The sequence below is a fragment of the Nicotiana attenuata genome, unplaced genomic scaffold (assembly GCF_001879085.1).
Source record: "Nicotiana attenuata strain UT unplaced genomic scaffold, NIATTr2, whole genome shotgun sequence".
NCBI classification, from domain to species: Eukaryota; Viridiplantae; Streptophyta; class Magnoliopsida; order Solanales; family Solanaceae; genus Nicotiana; species Nicotiana attenuata.
In genome coordinates this window covers 190,888-208,526 of record NW_017671022.1, presented here as the reverse complement: position 1 = coordinate 208,526, position 17,639 = coordinate 190,888, and the positions used below count along the sequence as shown (strand labels likewise).

The 17,639-nt window shown below is 41.7% G+C and overlaps 1 protein-coding gene across 1 annotated transcript; it reads left to right on the top strand.

The window, feature by feature from the left end:
• The first annotated feature begins 16,697 nt into the window (after nucleotides 1-16,697).
• On the top strand, nucleotides 16,698-17,384 carry LOC109205321. Its single transcript, XM_019368029.1, has 2 exons — nucleotides 16,698-17,011; nucleotides 17,156-17,384. Exons 1-2 carry the CDS (start codon nucleotides 16,698-16,700, stop codon nucleotides 17,382-17,384), a joined length of 543 nt encoding a protein of 180 aa, XP_019223574.1.
• The last annotated feature ends 255 nt before the right edge of the window (nucleotides 17,385-17,639 follow it).

Sequence of the window (17,639 nt, the reverse complement as noted above, 5' to 3'; positions counted from 1 at the left end):
GTATTTTTCCTAAATCGGCTTGGAACGGGTAGATTCATTTGGTCTTACTCCTACATGGTATAAATACACCAAAAAGATGTTTTTGAAGGGACTTTGGACCTTGGAAGCTTTGGGAGAGCATTGGAGGATACAAGACACAAGATTTCATCATCTTCCATCAATTCAATACGGGAGTTTGGATTGTAACGTTAGATTGATGCTTCCTTACTCTTTAATTAAAATTGTGATGACTTCCTCCATGAATATGGAGTAGTTTACCTTACAGTTTGACAGATATGGTATTTTGATAAATATTTTTGGATTTTAACTCTAGTTCTTTCTTGAATTCATTTATGGAGTTTTGAATTGTCGAAACTTTATTCACCGGTCTATTTAATCGAAAGAGGAATATTTTGGTGATTATCTTTGCATTATTTTATTTAATTGATTCTCTTAAATAATCAAAAGAGCTTGTTGAATTGTTGATTAAATCAATTTAGGAGAATAGCCGATAGACGTTTTCCTAAAGACTAATCCATTAACTCATGCTTGCATACTTTCACAGTGCTTATATTAGTCCACCTCGTAGAGTTAGGATTTAATCGAGAGAGGAGTCTTGACTACACGTTTGAACTAACCATCGAGTGAATTCGTGAGAATCGTTGGAACATTCGAGTGAATTAAACTAGAGTTAAATCCCAAATAGCTATCGTCCACCTATCCTGTCAAACCCTAATTCCTCACATTTATAAGAAACCAACTCTGTTAATCTCTAGTTCTTTGCAGTTAATTGTCAACTGCTTTATATTAGTAGTTAAACATAGTTCATGATCATTTAACTCAAGTGTTAATCCTCTTGAATAGCAATTAAACCAGAAATTACTCGAACATTATGTAAATCCAATCCCTGTGGAGACGATAGTTTACGATACTATCTTTGACTAGCGTGCAATAATTTTCGTGTTGTGTTTTGCGCTCGTCAAATTTTGGCGTCGTTGCCGGGAATTGGCAATCAATAGTGTTCAAAAATAGTTTTTGGTGTTAATTCAGGAATTTATTTTATGTTATTCTTCACGGGTTTCTCTTCCGTATGAAGGCAACAGGATAAGTTCGTGGTGTATGACTCGATCTTCTTTAAAAGAAGTAATACCTTACAAACCGGGGTTGGAAAAACACATGCGACAACTGAGGAAAGAGAAAGAGCTCACCGAAAAGTTCTTGGGGAAACCTTCAACCCAAGAACACATGACTAATAACGATGACGACGAGGTAGATTTAACTGCAAGAGAGGCAGCCCAACATAGAGAAGACGCAGCAAGGATAGCAGTTGAGGCAGCCCGTCGAGCTGCTGAGGAAACCTCGAAGATAATGGGGGTAGAATATTCAATCTAATTCGACCCCTAACTGAAGACCAGTTCGAGAATGCGGTACCCAGGCCTGGTAGAGCATTGGCTGATTATGCTAGACCAATCTACAATTAGGGACTGTCCGGGGTCCGACCTCCACCAATAGCAACGAATAATTTCGAGTTGAAGCAAGGCTTGCTTCAAACTATCCATAACAACTATGTCTTCAGAGGGAAGGTGAATGAAGATTCTAACACTCACCCAATGGATTTTGAGAAAATCATGAATACCTTCCAGTACAACGGAGTGTCGAAAGATGCAGTCTACTTAAGGGCATTCCCCTTTTCACTGAAGGATGACGCGAAGCACTAGCTTCGTAGCTTACCAACGGGGTCAATCAGCACATGGGAAGATATGACTAAAACGTTTCTTTAGAAATATTTCTCGGCTGCAAAAACAGTAAAATTTAGAAGGAAAATTCATAACTTCGGCCAGACAAACACTGAACCAGTTTTTGATGCTTGGGAATGATTCAAGGAGATAGTGAGGAAGTGTCGGTATAATTGAATTGAATTGTGAATACAACTCCAGGACTTTTGTGATGGACTGACCCCTCCCTCTTGACGAACTCTGAACAATGCAGTTGGGGGTCCTTTAATGAAGAAGACTCCTGAGGAGATTGTGGAAATTCTTGATGAGCTCTCTGAAGATGCTAACCACTAGCCTGCTAAAAGTAACTATAGAAGAAAATCAACTGGGTTCATCAAGTAGATTCTAGCACATCAGTGCAAGCCCAGCTAGACTCCATGGCCAAAGAGATAAGAAAGTTGACCTTAGCCAAGGTCCAGAGCCAACCATCATCAATTTGTGATTTCTGTGGAATGGGTCATCCAACGCATGAGTGTCACGCCTCAACTGAAGATGAAGTGGTAAATGTTGTGGGAAGCTTTGACAAAGGCAACTATCAGAGTGGTAGTAATTTTAACTATATGGACAGAGGCACCCAGTTTTTCTTGGAGTCATGAAGTGGTAGCTGATAAGTGGGATTTTGACTACTTATTAGCGCCTTTTAGCTTTTGTTTTAGTCTAAATGCGTATAATTGTGTTCCCAAAAACTGATGAAATGTGCTTAATTGTAGGAATATTGAAAGGTGAACTCCCGAGATGAAATCCAACTCAAGAAGGACTAATTTGAACTCAAGGGCACAAATGACACAGAAGCTCAGAAGTGCGGACCCCAGAATATCATCTGTGGCCGCAGAGTATGAAGGAAAGGTCAGTAGAGAAAGGTGCAAAGTGCGGTCCGCACATGAATTGTGCGTCTGCAAATGAAGGCTAGGACCAAAAGTTCAGAGAATGTGTATTCCAAGTTCCCTAGAAGTGCGGACCGCACAAGAATTGTGCGGCTGCAGAAGAAGAGCTATGTGGCCGCAGATGTAAAAGTGAGGACCGCAGATGAACAAGATGCAGTCGCAGTTACAATTACGTGGACCGTAGAAAGAGTGCATTACGGCCGTAGATCAGAATTACGCGGTCGCATACTTCCAATCCTGACAAGTCGAAGAATTCTGCGGACCGCACATGGAAATGTGCGGCCGCAGAACCTCTCGAAGGGCATTTTGCCCAAAATTTCTACCCCTGTATAAATAGACGAGTTTCGCATTTTAGGTGAACTTTTGACATCAGTAGCTACAGCAGCCATTTCTCTTTACTTCTTCTAGTAGTTTTTCATATTTTGGGATATTTTAACATAGATTTTGTCATTTTGATTTTGCAATATGAGTTTAATTAGCATCTCTTCTTCTATTATTCAATTTCAAGCATGAGTAGCTAGATTTTTACAAGGGTTGTGACCCAACCCTAGTGTGTAAACCTTATGGGTGTTTGATTTAATGCTTTTTTATGGTTGAGTGTTTATTATTTAGCCTTGTTCATGCTTTAATTTGTGGAATTAATGGTTGCAAATATTAGTTTATGCCTATTTGACTTGGTCTCTACTTGAGAAAGAGAGACTTAGTCTAGGAAAACTTGGCTAACAAGAAATTGGGTCAATCGAGAGAATGATGATCCCAATTAAAGGGTTTAACCTAGAGATAGTAATAAACCGATTTGAGCCTTTATCAACCGTTTTGTGCAATACCCATTTGGACTTGAGAAAGCCAAATTGGGCAAAATCACTCTCTGACCGAGAGGTATTGAGTGGGTAAAAGAGTATTTATAGCTATAATACACCCCGACCAATAAAACAAGCATTAAGGTTTATATCCCATTAGGCAAACACCTAGGTGATGGTATAGCCCTAGGCTTTTTACAAAACTTGAAAAACAACAAAAATAATTTCCTTCCTAGTTTCATTTTTTAACTTTGCAATCTTACTTTAAAATAGACATAGAAACAACCCCAATTTGTGGAAGTGTACATTGAGATAGTTCAAACTCACGTACTATAATATATACTCCTAACTCTCATATATAGCTCCCTGTAGAAATAGACCCCGACTCTTGTTGGGTATTACTATTGCAATCGACCATTTCATAACCTTGATTTGAGGTATGAATTGGACGAGATCAATTTTGGCGTCGTTGCCGGGGAGCTAAAAAACGAATTTAGCTATATATTTGGTTTTATGTGTGGATTGTCTTCTTTTCCTTCTGTGTTACTGATTTTTGTAAATCAATTGTAGGTGCCACAATGATCAACTCGGAAACATGCCTTTGGGGGATGTGAACGTTGAGGATGACCAAGTTGAAGAGGTTCCTCTTGAACCTCAAGCAAATAGAAGAGGTTGGGCGCCTCAAGACAACGTCCCAATTCCACCCCCACCTTCACCAAGAGCGGCTCCACACCGGGTGTTGACGAATGAAGGGTATGCAAGTGGCATAGTCCCGCCCTGCATTAGGGCGGGAAACTCTCAAATCACAAATATATTGCTCACATTGCTAGAGCAACGAGGATCCTTCACCGGGCCTCCAAGTCAAAATGTGTACAAATACTTGAAAGGGTTTGTGGACACTTGTTGGGGGAGTAAATAGACAAACATCTCCGAGGATGCTTTAAGGTTAAGGCTATTTCCTTTCTCTCTATGGGGAAAGCCTTGGATTGGTTAGAAAGATTGCCAAATCATTCCATCCATACATGGGATGAGTTGACGGAGAAATTTATTTCCAAGTTCTTTTCTCGCGGGCATATGGCTACTATTAGAGACGAGATTCTAGCATTCAAACAAGAGCCCAATGAGCCGTTACATGAGATATGGGAGCAGTAGAGGACAATGGTCAAAGAGTACCCTAATAATGACATGACAGAAGCTATGATTCAACAAACTTTTTATCGGGGGATCAATACGGCCAATCAGTGCATGGTAAATCAACTCGCCGTGGAAATTTCATGACAACGCCATATGTAGAAGTTTGTGAGATTTTGGATTAAATGGCGGACAAATCATCGGCATGGCAAGTCGGGCAAATGTTCCTCAAGGTGATCTGAATGTGATTCACCTCCATAGAGAGTTGTATGATCATGGGCAAGCCATTTTCGAATTGACTACCACAATGAATCCATTAAAGAAGGCTCAACTTCAACAGTGCAAAGTCCTAAGCAAGTCAATGCCATGGACGGAGTAAGCATGATGGTGAAATAAAGAAGTATCAAGGGTCCACAAGTGCAAAATCGAATGGAGAATTATGTGCAAGAAGATAGTGGGTTTGATCAAGATGAATCTTACAATGAACAAGAGGAGGAGGTGCAATATGTGAACAACTTTCAAGGGCAAAGAAACAACTCTCAAGGCCCGAATCAACAACAATGGTGACCTCAAGGTAAAGGTAATTGGAACAACCAAGGTAATTGGAGTGGTGGCAACAATCAAGGGAATTGGCATAATAACAACAATCAAGGAAAGTGGAGTGGTGGAAATAACCAAGGCTATTAGAGTGGCAACAACCAAGGATATTGGGGAGGCAACAATCAAGGGGGATGGAACAATAATCGAGGCATCGGGGGTCGAGCTTTTGGAGGCCCCCGATGTATCAACAACCGAGCAACCCGCCTCCTTATCTTTCCCATAGTCCAAGTTCTTCCAACAATGAAATGTGGCGTATTGAAAATATGTTCAAGCAAATGATGGAGAAGAATGTCGATTCCGATGCCCAACTTGCCTTCCACAATACATCAATCCGTAACTTGGAAGTTCAAATGGGGTAAAGCTCTCAAGCTCTAAATACTCGTCCTAAGGTGGCACTACCAAGTGATACGGTGGTGAACCCAAAGAGTGGGAACAACACGGGACATGTCATGGCCGTTACTACAAGGAGTGGAAAAGGTGAGAATGCACCCACCTCTAGTCAAAGGAGAATTGTGGATGATGAGCAAGTTGTACAAGAAGATGAAACCCTGAACAATGTGGTGAAAGAAAATGATGAAGTGCGGATTGATATTGATGACAATGTGGAAGAAATTCAAGAGGAAGTGAACCCGTCTAGGGATCACATTATTGACATACAGGAACCGGTAGTGCAAAAGGCTAAGGTACCATTGCCTAAGCCTCCTCCTCCATATCTTCAAAGGCTTGCCAAGCAAAATGGCGAGAATCAATTCAAAAAGTTCATTGACATGATGAAGAGTCTATTGATCAATGTGTCATTGGTTGAAGCTTTGGAGCAAATGCCCGGTTATGGAAAGTTTATGAAGGATTTAGTGACAAAGAAGCAGTCGATGAATTTTGAAATGGTAAAAATGACTCATCAAGTGAGTGCAATTGTGCATTCAATGGCTCCCAAGTTGGAAGATCCCGGTGCTTTCACAATTCCTTGTACAATTGGAAGTGCCGAGTTTGCAAAAGCTCTTTATGATCTTGGGCAAGTATCAATTTGATGCCCTATTCGGTTTTCAAGACTTTGGGAATTGGGCAACCAAGACCCATATCTATGAGATTGCAATTGCCGATCGTACCATGAAGAGACCATTGGGAGTCATTGAAGATGTATTGGTTTGTGTTGATAAATTCATTCTTCCGGCAGATTTTGTCATTCTTGACTGTGAAGTTGACTATGAGGTGCCGATTATTCTTGATAGAACTTTCCTTGCTACGGGGAAGGCTCTAGTTGATGTTGAAGCCGGAGAACTTACTTTCCGGGTTGGTGATGAAAAAGTAGTTTTCCATGTGTGTTAGTCCATGAGGCAACCCAATAGCAATGAGGTGTGCTCTTTCGTGGACTTGGTGACCGATGTGATTGTGGACGAAACAAGTGATGTGATAAATGTTGATGATACGTTGGAGGTCGTCTTGCTCAACTTTGATGATGACTAGATGGATGGCTTCGTGGAATGTGTGAACTCTTTGCAAGGAATAGGGTCGTACACTTATGAACCCCGTAAATTATCCTTGGATCTTGAAAATAGGACAACTCCTCCTACAAAGCCTTCAATTGAAGAGCCTCCTATCTTGGTGTTGAAGCCATTACCTCCACATCTTCGATATAAATTTATTGGCCCTTATTCTACTTTACCGGTATTCTTTCCTCTTGTTTGACTAACGTACAAGTAGACTCTACATTGGCGGTGCTACAAAAGAGGAAGAAGGCTATTGGATGGACATTGGCAAATATTCGGGGGATAAGCCCCGCATTTTGCATGCACAAGATTAATTTGGAGGAAGGTGCCAAAGCATCTATTGAACATCAAAGGAGGCTCAATGAAGCCATGCAAGAGGTTGTCAAAAAGGAGATCATCAAGTGGTTGGATGTCGGGGTGGTCTACCCCATTTTCGATAGTTTGTGGACTTCTCCGGTTCAATGTATCCCAATGAAAGGGGGCATGACGGTGGTCACCAATGACAAAAATGAGTTCATTCCTACAAGAACGGTGACCGGGTGAAGAGTGTGTATGGACTATCGTAAGCTCAACAAAGTCACAAGGAAGGACCATTTTCCACTTCCCTTCCTAGATCAAATGCTTGATAGATTGACCGGTCGTGCTTTCTATTGTTTCCTTGATGGGTATTCCGGCTACAACCAAATTCTTATTGCTCCGGAGGATCATGAGAAAACTACCTTTACATGTCCTTATGGTACTTTCTCTTTCAAACGGATGCCATTTGGGTTGTTCAATGTACCAGCGAATTTTCAAAGGTGTATGATGGTGATCTTCACGGACATGGTGGAGGATTACCTTGAAGTCTTCGTGGATGACTTATCGGTGGTCGGGAATTCTTTTGATGATTGTCTAGCAAACTTGGATAAAGTGTTGGCAAGATGTGAAGAAACAAATTCGGTGCTCAATTGAAAGAAATGTCATTTCATGGTCGAGGAAGGCATTGTCCTTGGCCACAAGATCTCAAAGAATGGCATTGAAGTCGACAAGGAAAACATTAAGGTGATTTCTAAACTTCCACCTCCAACTTCGGTGAAGGGCATGCGGAGTTTCTTAGGCCACGCGGGATTTTACCAGTGTTTTATCAAGGATTTCTCTAAAGTGGTGAACCTGTTGTGCAAGATTTTGGAGAAAGATGCTAAGTTTAACTTCAATGATGATTGCATGAGAGCCTTTGAATTGTTAAAGTTCAAGTTGACTACTACTCCCATTATCACCGTTCCAAATTGGAGTGTTCGTTTTGAGCTCATGTGCGACGCATGTGATGTAGCAGTTGGGGTTGTTTTGGGGCAACGCATCAACAAGATTTTTCATCCGGTCTACTATGCTAGTAAGACCATGAATAGTGCCCAAGTCAACTATACCATTATGGAGAAAGAGCTCCTTGCCATTGCGTTTTCTATTGAGAAGTTTCGCCTGTACTTGATGGGTGCAAAAGTAATTGTCCACACGGATCATGCGGCACTTCATTATCTTATGAGCAATAAAGGTTCCAAAGCCCGATTGATGAGATGGGTGCTTTTGTTGCTAGAGTTTGATATTGACATCCAAGATCGAAAAGGAAGTGAAAACCAAGTGGCGGACCACTTGTCTAGTTTGGAGGAGGAGGGGAGCCGCATGATGGCCTTGAAATCAATGACTCCTTCCCCGATGAGAAAATTTTGGCTATTTCAATGAAAGAGGTGCCATGGTTTGCGGATATAGCAAATTTTCTCGTAAGTGGTATCATTGCGGATGAGTTCTCTTCAAACCAAAGGAAGAAGCTCAAACGGTATTGTCAAGACTACTATTGGGATGAACCGAACGTTTTTCGGATTTGTACAGATGGAGTGATTAGACGATGTGTACCGGAGGAGGAACAATATTAAATTCTTGGGGCTTGTCATTCTTTGCCATATGGTGGTCACCATGGTGGAGCAAGAACGGCGGCCAAAGTGCTAAGTTGCGGTTTCTATTGGACCACTCTTTACAAGGAGGCAAGTGATCTAGTGAAATGATGTGATGAATGTCAAAGGTCTGGTGGAATCTCAAAGAAAAATGAAATGCCCCTCACCACCATTTGGAGATTGATATTTTTGATGTGTGGGGTATTGACTTCATGGGTCCTTTTGTGAGCTCTTGGAAACACCTACATCTTGGTCGCGATTGATTATGTGTCCAAATGGCTTGAGGTCGTTGCTCTACCCAAAAATGAGGCAAGAAGTGTGGTGGCGTTCTTAAAGAAGAATATTTTCACAAGGTTTGGTACTCGCGGGCTATCATAAGCGATGGGGATCACATTTTTGCAACAAAGCCTTAGACACCTTACTCACCAAGTATGGTTTCGCTCATAAAGTCATGACTCCCTATCATCCACAAGCAAGCGGTCAAGTGGAAGTCTCCAACCGGGAGATAAAGAGCATTTTGTCCAAAACAGTGAATGCTAACTGGACGGATTGGTCCAAGAAACTTGATGATGCTTTATGGGCTTATAGGGCGGCTTACAAAACACCCATCGGAATGTCTCCATATCGGTTGGTGTTTGGAAAAGCTTGTCATCTTCCGGTGGAACTTGAGAACAAAGCCATGTGAACTTTAAAGAAGTTGAATCTTGAGTAAGATGTCGCCGCCAACTTGAGGGTGGCACATTTGAATGAGTTGGATGAGTTTCGGTACCATGCATACACAAGTTCGTCATTATACAAAGAGAAGATGAAATATCTTCATGACAAGTACATAAGGAACAAAGAGTTCAAAGAGGGTGATCTTGTGTAGTTGTTCAATTCACGGTTGAGGATGTTTCCCGGGAATTTAAAGTCTAAATGGAGTGGTCCGTTTAAAGTTGTGGGTGTGACACCCTTTGGTGCATTGGACTTGAAAAATAAAAATGTTTTCGAGTCAATGGACACCGGGTGAAGCATTATTTGGGAAAATTTGGTGATGTCCATGTTGTGGCGGTTATTCATTTCAAGTGATGGTAATCTGCATCGTGCCACGACGTTAAATCAAGCGCTTCTTGGGAGGCAACCCATGTTTCTTTTTTCTTTTTCTTTTCTTCTTTTGTAGATAGGTGTTATTTTTGTGCTAACTAGGTTTGGAGTGTATTGCAGGGATGAGTGTGCTTTACAGGAATTGTGCTCAAAAAATTGGCTAAGTATGGAAAGAAGTGCGGACCACATGTATATTTTCAGACCGCACAATTGTGATTGCTACAACAAAAAGGGAACTACGACCGCACAATTGCAATGCGGGCCATACAACTTAAAAAGGAAAATTGCAAACTCTCTGAAGTTTGGTTTGTCAGAGCCAAAGTGCATCCGCACACAAAAATCTGCAGTCCACATCAGAAATCTGCGACCGCACCATAAATTCTGCGGACCGCAGATCAACAAAGGCTTTTGAGCCCCAGGTAACAGAGTGCGGACCGCTGAAGAAATTTTGCGGCTGCACTCGTACCTTTTGTTCCTCAAGTCAAACCCTTAGTATAAATAGGAGACCTATACAAGTTGTTTTCCCTCTCTGAGCTCTCAAAATTCTAAATATTGAAATTTCTTGTTAAAGTAGTTGCTCACAAGCATAACAACTGTTGATCACTCATCTTCTACATTCATTCATCTCTGGTATGCATCATCATCTTCATTAACTTCTTTAAATTTTTAGATTATTAGTAAAATGTAGAACCATTTGTCTATGAATCTATTTGAACAATGTTGTGAGGTGAATATGTTGTGGGTAGACTGATAATTATTTTATGGGGAATGGGTAACTTGATTTTCATGCTTAATTGTTAATACCATGTCAAATTTGTGCAAAAATTGAAAACTCTAGGTAGTCTGCCCAATTTTTTTTTGAAATTTGCGGCTGCACAAGAAATTGTGCAGTCCGCAGAAGTTGAGATTAGGGCAACTGGTCAAGCATGAATCTGCGGACCGCACTTGAAATTTTTCGGACTGCAAAAATTCCATCGCGGCTGCAGAAAAGTGAGTGTGGCCGCAAACGACCCAATTTCTATCTTCAGAGAGTTGTACTTTTTGTATCTGATGTGCGGCCGCAATAGAAAATGTGCTTACCGCACTTCAGTTCTGCGGTCACACTTAAATTTATGCTGACCGTAGATCCATTTCTGTAGCCGTAAAATCAAATTATGCGGTCCGCATTGTCATGCCTGTGGCCGCACTTGTAATTATGTGAACCGCAATTCCATAACCTGCAATCATGTTTACACTATGTGTTCACTGTCTGTTTATATTTGAATTACAACTGATTCCTGTCGTTGCTTGTTACATATAATGGTTAGATCTCGAGGCCGTGGAGATACTTCAAAGGGGAGGGGTGAACCTTCCAAAGGCCAAGGAAAAACTGCCTTACCCCTCGCCCTTCAAAAGATTATAACCAAGAAGGCTACAGTCGGCCGAGTAGAAATGCAGAGCCTGCCGAATCCAGTTCTTATGTCGCGTCTAGGGAAGCATCGGAGGGCAACTCGGTTAAAGAGCAGCCGTCTATCCAATCAAAGCCACCGGGGAGATTTCAACTCCAGGACGAGCTTTCCACATCACAAAGCACCTTCGAGGGTTTGGAGAGTGCTAGTTAGGCTTTGGAGCCTTCCTCTACACCTGCCCCCGAGGCACCAGCGACTACCGATGATGATATTCAAGATGATGGCCGAGGGAAAGATACTACAGTTGCCGGCCTTGAGAGGTCGAAGAGGAAAGAGGTCTAGGAGGACCGGTTCGTCAGTCTAGCTGCCTTCACTAGCTTCCGAGAGTGGTGGCCGGTGAGATTGCCACTCTTGAGTGATAGTTCCAATTGAAAGACCTTAATAAGTATAATCCAGCAGTCTTGAGATAGTTCCGAGAACGAAAGGGGTGGATGTGGTTCACCAAGAGTGTAATGGAAAGAAAGGAGTATTTGGTTCGTGAATTCTACGCCAATGTGGCGCACATAAAGAAAGGGACCAAAGTGACCAAAGTGAGGAATCTGAAGGTGAGATTTGACCTGAACACACTAAACACCTATTTAGTGTTTAAGGATGTTGAGCCTGTGCAGTACTTGGAAAAGATGGCAATGAGAGATGTAGCTCGCCCATGGCTAGCTGAGATTCTTGCAGCCCCGGGGTCACCACCACCATGGATCACAACAGGGATTCCTATTCACCGGAACACCCTGAACTTCGAGGCAAAGGGATGGCAGACTTTTGTATGCAGCAGACTAGACCCATGCCAGAATGAAACAAACCTTCCTATGCAGCGAGCAGTTCTATTCGCCTTTATTATGGTCGGGTACCCGATCAATGTGGGTGCCGTGATATCGGACAACATGTCTGTGGTCGCCAAGAATGACACCTCCTACCCGTATCCTAACACTATCACTGAGTACCTTACAGATGCAGGGGTGGAGCCGAAGGATTTTGTTACGAAGGTGCGGGCGAAGAAACCCTTCTCATGGTATTCTCTAATGGATGCACATAACCCTAAGAGAAAGGGTCAGCCTTCTACCACCATTGGCCAGTCTGATGAGCCATCGATGGTACCTGCACAGACAGCCGATATGCCATCCACTTCAGTAGAGCCTTCAGCCTGTGCAGCTGCCATGCCCCCAACTTCAGCCTCAGTGCCTTCCACCTTGGCTTTGAAGTCGGTGCCTACGCCTGCTGCTTCACTATCTGTGTTGCGAATCTCCTAGACACTAGCGAGCCTCAACAACTGGATGCAGACAGCCACTGCAAAGATGTCTGACATATACAGTATTGTTGCAGCGCAGTCATCCATTCCGGCACCCCAGATTCCTCCGACAATGGAGGAGACATCGAAGAAGCTCTTGGAGAACAAGACCACCATAATAAACACCATGGTAGCGCACGGATCAGTGATTGAGGAATTGGGAAAGCAGGTAAAGAAAATGAGGAAATCCCATGCGTCCAAGAAATTATTTGACAGGCTGCGGAGGGAGGTGACCAAGATTGCAGCAGCTGGAGATATACCATTTGACATGTTGATGAAGTCAAATCCAGCAACACCAGCAGCACCATCACCTCCAGTGGCACCAGCTGGCCAGTCTGAGGAGCCAGACCTAGCTGCCGATACCGCCGAGGTGGTACGCCAGTTGTTCACCAACCCAGCTACTCCCAGAGTTGAGGATGATGAGATCTAATAAGAGGAGACTAAGGGCGGTGACGCTGCTACGGACACAGAGATGTCCAAGGCCACATAGGGAGTCTTCTTCACTCTTACCCTTCCCTTACTCTTATTTTGTTAAGCATTGGGGACAATGCTTATTTTTATTCGGGGGGTGGAGTTTATTTGAGCTATTTGGATGATTTTGAGACATTTGGTTTGTAATAACTGACAGTATTTTCTTATTTCTCCTTATTCTGTATACATTCTCTCATGGTGTATATATTCTCTCTTTTCCTCTCTCATTATGTATATTCGTTACGCTTTCAGTAGTTTTGCTTTGTAACTTCTTTGTTTTGTTTTCTTATTAGTTAATGTTTAATTTAGTAGCTTCTTTTTGATTTAGTAGCTTCTTTTTATGCTTTAGTGGACAATAAGACTTTGGTTTTCTTAATGTCACGCTTCTTTCCAAAGGTAGTTTTTGTGTGAACCGGGTGACTCTTCCCAAAGATGGATGGTGCAACAACCTTCTTAAGGGATTGAGTCCGTCTTTGGTGTCTAGGTAGTACTAGTGAATAAAAAGACCTGATTAAGTCAAACTCGAAGAGTCAAACATGCTTCATTTGGCACCAACACATTTAACTACGTGCTTATGGTTAAAGGCAAGGATTTTTAAAGGAAATAGCTCTATTTAGTGACTTTGTGACTCTTGTGTTGAACTTGATACCATCGAATGGTCTAATTGGACCACAGTGATCTTCAATATTGAATGTGGTTGTTATGGGCCCTCGACTCTATCCTCTTTAACAATCTAGTTGCATGAGGGGTGAGATGCTTTATTGCTAGTCTGAGTACTTGTACGGAAGGTCTAGAACTTGCCCCGAATATTTTTAAGGAGAAATCATAAGTTTTGCTTGGCTTGAGAAGTGATTGTAGGCTTTCCTTGGCCCATTTGAGTTTTCTATTGTCTACCAATGATGTCATCCCTAGTCAAACCCTTCGAGCCTTTAGCCTTTCTCATCTGAAAACCATGTTACAAGCCTTTACCCATTCTATGGTGACCCGCTCTTGGCACCCGAGCTTTCCTTAACACTCATGTGAAACAATTGGCTAAAAACATAAGTTTGGGGGAGAGGCGAGGAAATCAAAGAAAGGTATTAAGGCACAAAAAGAGAAAAGGAAATGACGAGAAGTAAAGGCAAAGAACAAAAAGAAGAATGCAAAAAGTGAATAAATGAAAGAGTTGAAGGGATTCAAAGAAAGGCAATGAGCCCAAACATGGAGAAATATGAATGAAATGATCAATAAAGACTGATGTTAAGTCTCTCTAGTCCCCCAAGGAAAAGAAAGTGCCTCAAGAATCGGTAAAGTGTGAGCCGAGAATTGAAAGATAGAGTGCTTAAGGAAGGTGTAACCACTTATCCATATTGTATCAATCCCTAATCCAAAAGCCTTCATTACATCCCAAAAGAAGTCCTACTTGATTTCGAGCCGACTGAGCTACATTAGTGGTGATTTACATGAGGGGCAAGCTTATGGTACCAGAAGCCGTGCTTGTGACATTCTCTTGAGAGAGATAAGTAAACCTTTCGTAAATTTGAATTGAGTGCTAAATTCTTAAGTGAGCTTGGAAAATGGAGATTAGAGGAGGGGGAGTTTAGGATCCACCATGACCTACAAGATAGAGCGGAAGTCCTTGATGAGCTAAGACAACCCTTGATGCTCGAATGTCACATTAGATCTATATGTGCCTAAATGTTTAACTTGTTTCCTTGTCAATAATGCATGAGTGGTGTGGGTAATTGTTGGTCCCAGCTGAGGTGTGAATAAGTCATCTGTGGCTGGCTATAATGTCCTTTAACTTTTGGAGGTGGGAACTATTTTATTTGCTTGAGTATTAGCAAAGACTTAAGTTTGGGGGAGTTGATAAGTGGGGATTTTGACTACTTATTAGCGCCTTTTAGCTTTTGTTTTAGTCTAAAAGCGTTCAAGTATGTTCTTGAAAACTGATGAAATATGCTTAATTGCAGGAATATTGGAAGGTGAACTCCCGAAATGAAATCCAACTCAAGAAGGAGTAATTTGAACTCAAGGGCACAAATGGTACAGAAGCTCAGAAGTGCGGACCGCAGAATATCATCTGTGGCCGCAGAGTATGAAGGAAAGGTCAGCAGAGAAAGGTGCAAAGTGTGGTCCGCACATGAATTGTGCAGCCACAAACGAAGTCTAGGACCAAACTTTCAGAGAATGTACATTCCACGTCCCCTAGAAGTGCGAACCGCATAAGAATTGTGCGGCCGTAGAAGAAGAGCTATGCAGCCGCAAATGTAAAAGTGAGGACCGCGGAAGAGCAAGATGCGGTCGTAGTTACAATTATGCGGACCACAGAAAGAGTGCATTGCGACCGCAGATCAGAGTTATGCGGTCGCAGACTTCCAATCCTGACAAGTCAAAGAATTCTGCGGACCGCACATGGAATTGTGCAGTCGTAGAACCTCCCGAAGGGCATTTTTATCCGAAATTTTTGGCCCTTTATAAATAGACGTGTTTCACATTTTTAGGTGAACTTTTGACATCAGCAGCTACAGTAGTCGTTTCTCTTTACTTCTTTTAGTAGTTTTTCATATTTTGGGATATTTTAATATAGATTTTGTCATTTTGATTTTGCAATATGAGTTTAATTAGCATCTCTTCTTCTATTTCTTCAAGTTCAAGCATGAGTAGCTAGATTTTTACTAGGGTTGTGACCCAACCCTAGTGTGTAAACCTTATGGGTGTTTGATTTAATGCTTGTCTGTGGTTGGGTGTTTATTATTTAGCCTTGTTCATGCTTTAATTTGTGGAATTAATGATTGCAAATATTAGTTCATGCCTATTTGACTTATTCTCTACTTGAGAAAGAGAGACTTAGTCTAGGAAAACTTGGCTAACAAGAAATTGGGTCAATCAAGAGATTGATGATCCCAATTAAAGGGTTTAACCTAGAGATAGTAGTAACCCAATTTGAGCTTTTATCAACCGTTTTGTGCAATACCCATTTGGACTTGAGAAAGCCAAATTAGGCAAAATCACTCTCTGACCGAGAGGTATTGAGTGGGTAATCAAGTGTTGATAGCTATAATACACCCCGACCAACAAAACAAGCATTAAGGTTTATATCCCATTAGGAAACACCTAGGTGATGGTTATAGCCCTAGGCTTTTACAAAACTTGAAAAACAACAAAATAATTTCTTAGTTTAGTTTCTTAATCTTACAATCATAGTTTAAAATAGACATAGAAACAACATCAATTTGTGGAAGTGTAAATTGAGATAGTTCATACCCATACACTATAATCTATACTCCCAAATCCCACACAAAGCTCCCTGTGGAAATCGACCCCAACTCCTTGTTGGGTATTACTATTGTAATCGATCGTTTCATAACCTTAATTTGAGGTGTGATTTAGACGAGATCACTAGCCTAAACTCATGGCAGAAAAAAAAACTCCAAACCCAAGGACAAGGAGCTCCAAGTTTTCAATATCAGCAGAGGCAGCAATATCAGCCTCCGCAGTCTAATGAGTCTAGCATGGAAAGTCTGATGAAGGCCTTTATTATTAAGACAGATGAGAGGCTTGAAACCCATGGCTCAGCGATATGAGAACATGGCATAGCTATTCGATAATAGGGCACGACCATTCGAAACTTGGAAAGGCAGGTGGGGCAACTTGCAAATCTATTATTTGAGAGGGTTCCAGGAACTCTCTGTGCTGATACTAAACGAAATCCAAAATAGACAATAAATGCAGTGTCTTTGAGGAGTAGGCACGTATTGGAGGATCCCAGAGCAAAACAAAAGAATGAGTTGATTGAAGGATATGTAGAGATTGTGGAGTAGAAAATAGCAACATTCAAGAAGGAGAAGTGATGGTAGATGATGGTCTGAAGATGAGGGGGGAAACTACAGCTCAGAAGAAGAAGGAAGATGGAATTTCAATGAATAAAGAGATTGAGGAGAGCAAATACATGTCTGCTCTACCTTTCCCCCAGAAGCAAAGAAGAGAAAAGCTGGACAAACAATTCGAGCGCTTTCTGGAAGTGTTCAAGCAGGTGCATGTGAATAAACCTTTCACAGAGGTGCTCTCACAGATGCCAACTTATGCAAAAAAAATTGAAGGGGATATTGTCCAAGAAGCGGAAAGTGGAAGAGACATTGGTGGTCAAGCTCATAGAGCATTTTTGTGTCATTTTGCAAATAAGCTCTCTCAAAATTGTGGAGACCCAGGGAGTTTTACTATACCTTGCTCTTTAGGAAGTACTAAATTTAAAAAATCTTTATGTGATTCAGGTGTTTCTATTAATCGTATGTCTTTGTCTATTTTCAGGAAATTGGAGGGAGAGATTGGAGAAATCAGGTCGATACATGTATCCTTGCAACTGGCGGATCAGACTAAAATCATACCTAAAGAAATAGTGGAAGATGTGCTGGTTCGGGTGGAAAAATTAGTGTTCCTTGTGGACTTTATTGTGGTGAACATGGAGGAGAATGGGGAGGTCCTGCTGATTTTAGGAAGACCCTTCTTGGCTATGGGCAGAGCAATTCTAGACATTTAGAAAATGCAGCTCATGCTCAGAGTGGGGGAAGAACGACTGATCTTCAAGATGGAAGGAGAAGGGGGCGTTCAAAGAGAAACTTGGAGAGAGTCAAATGAAAAAGTGTAGGGTGTACCCAAAGAAGACGGAAAAGAAGCTCTCAGCGTGGATATGTGCACTAGGTCGGGCATGCAAAGGAGATCCCTGTTGATATCCAATTTTGCCCTCATATTTTTGTAAATAGTATATATACTTTCAAAATACCATTATGCATCA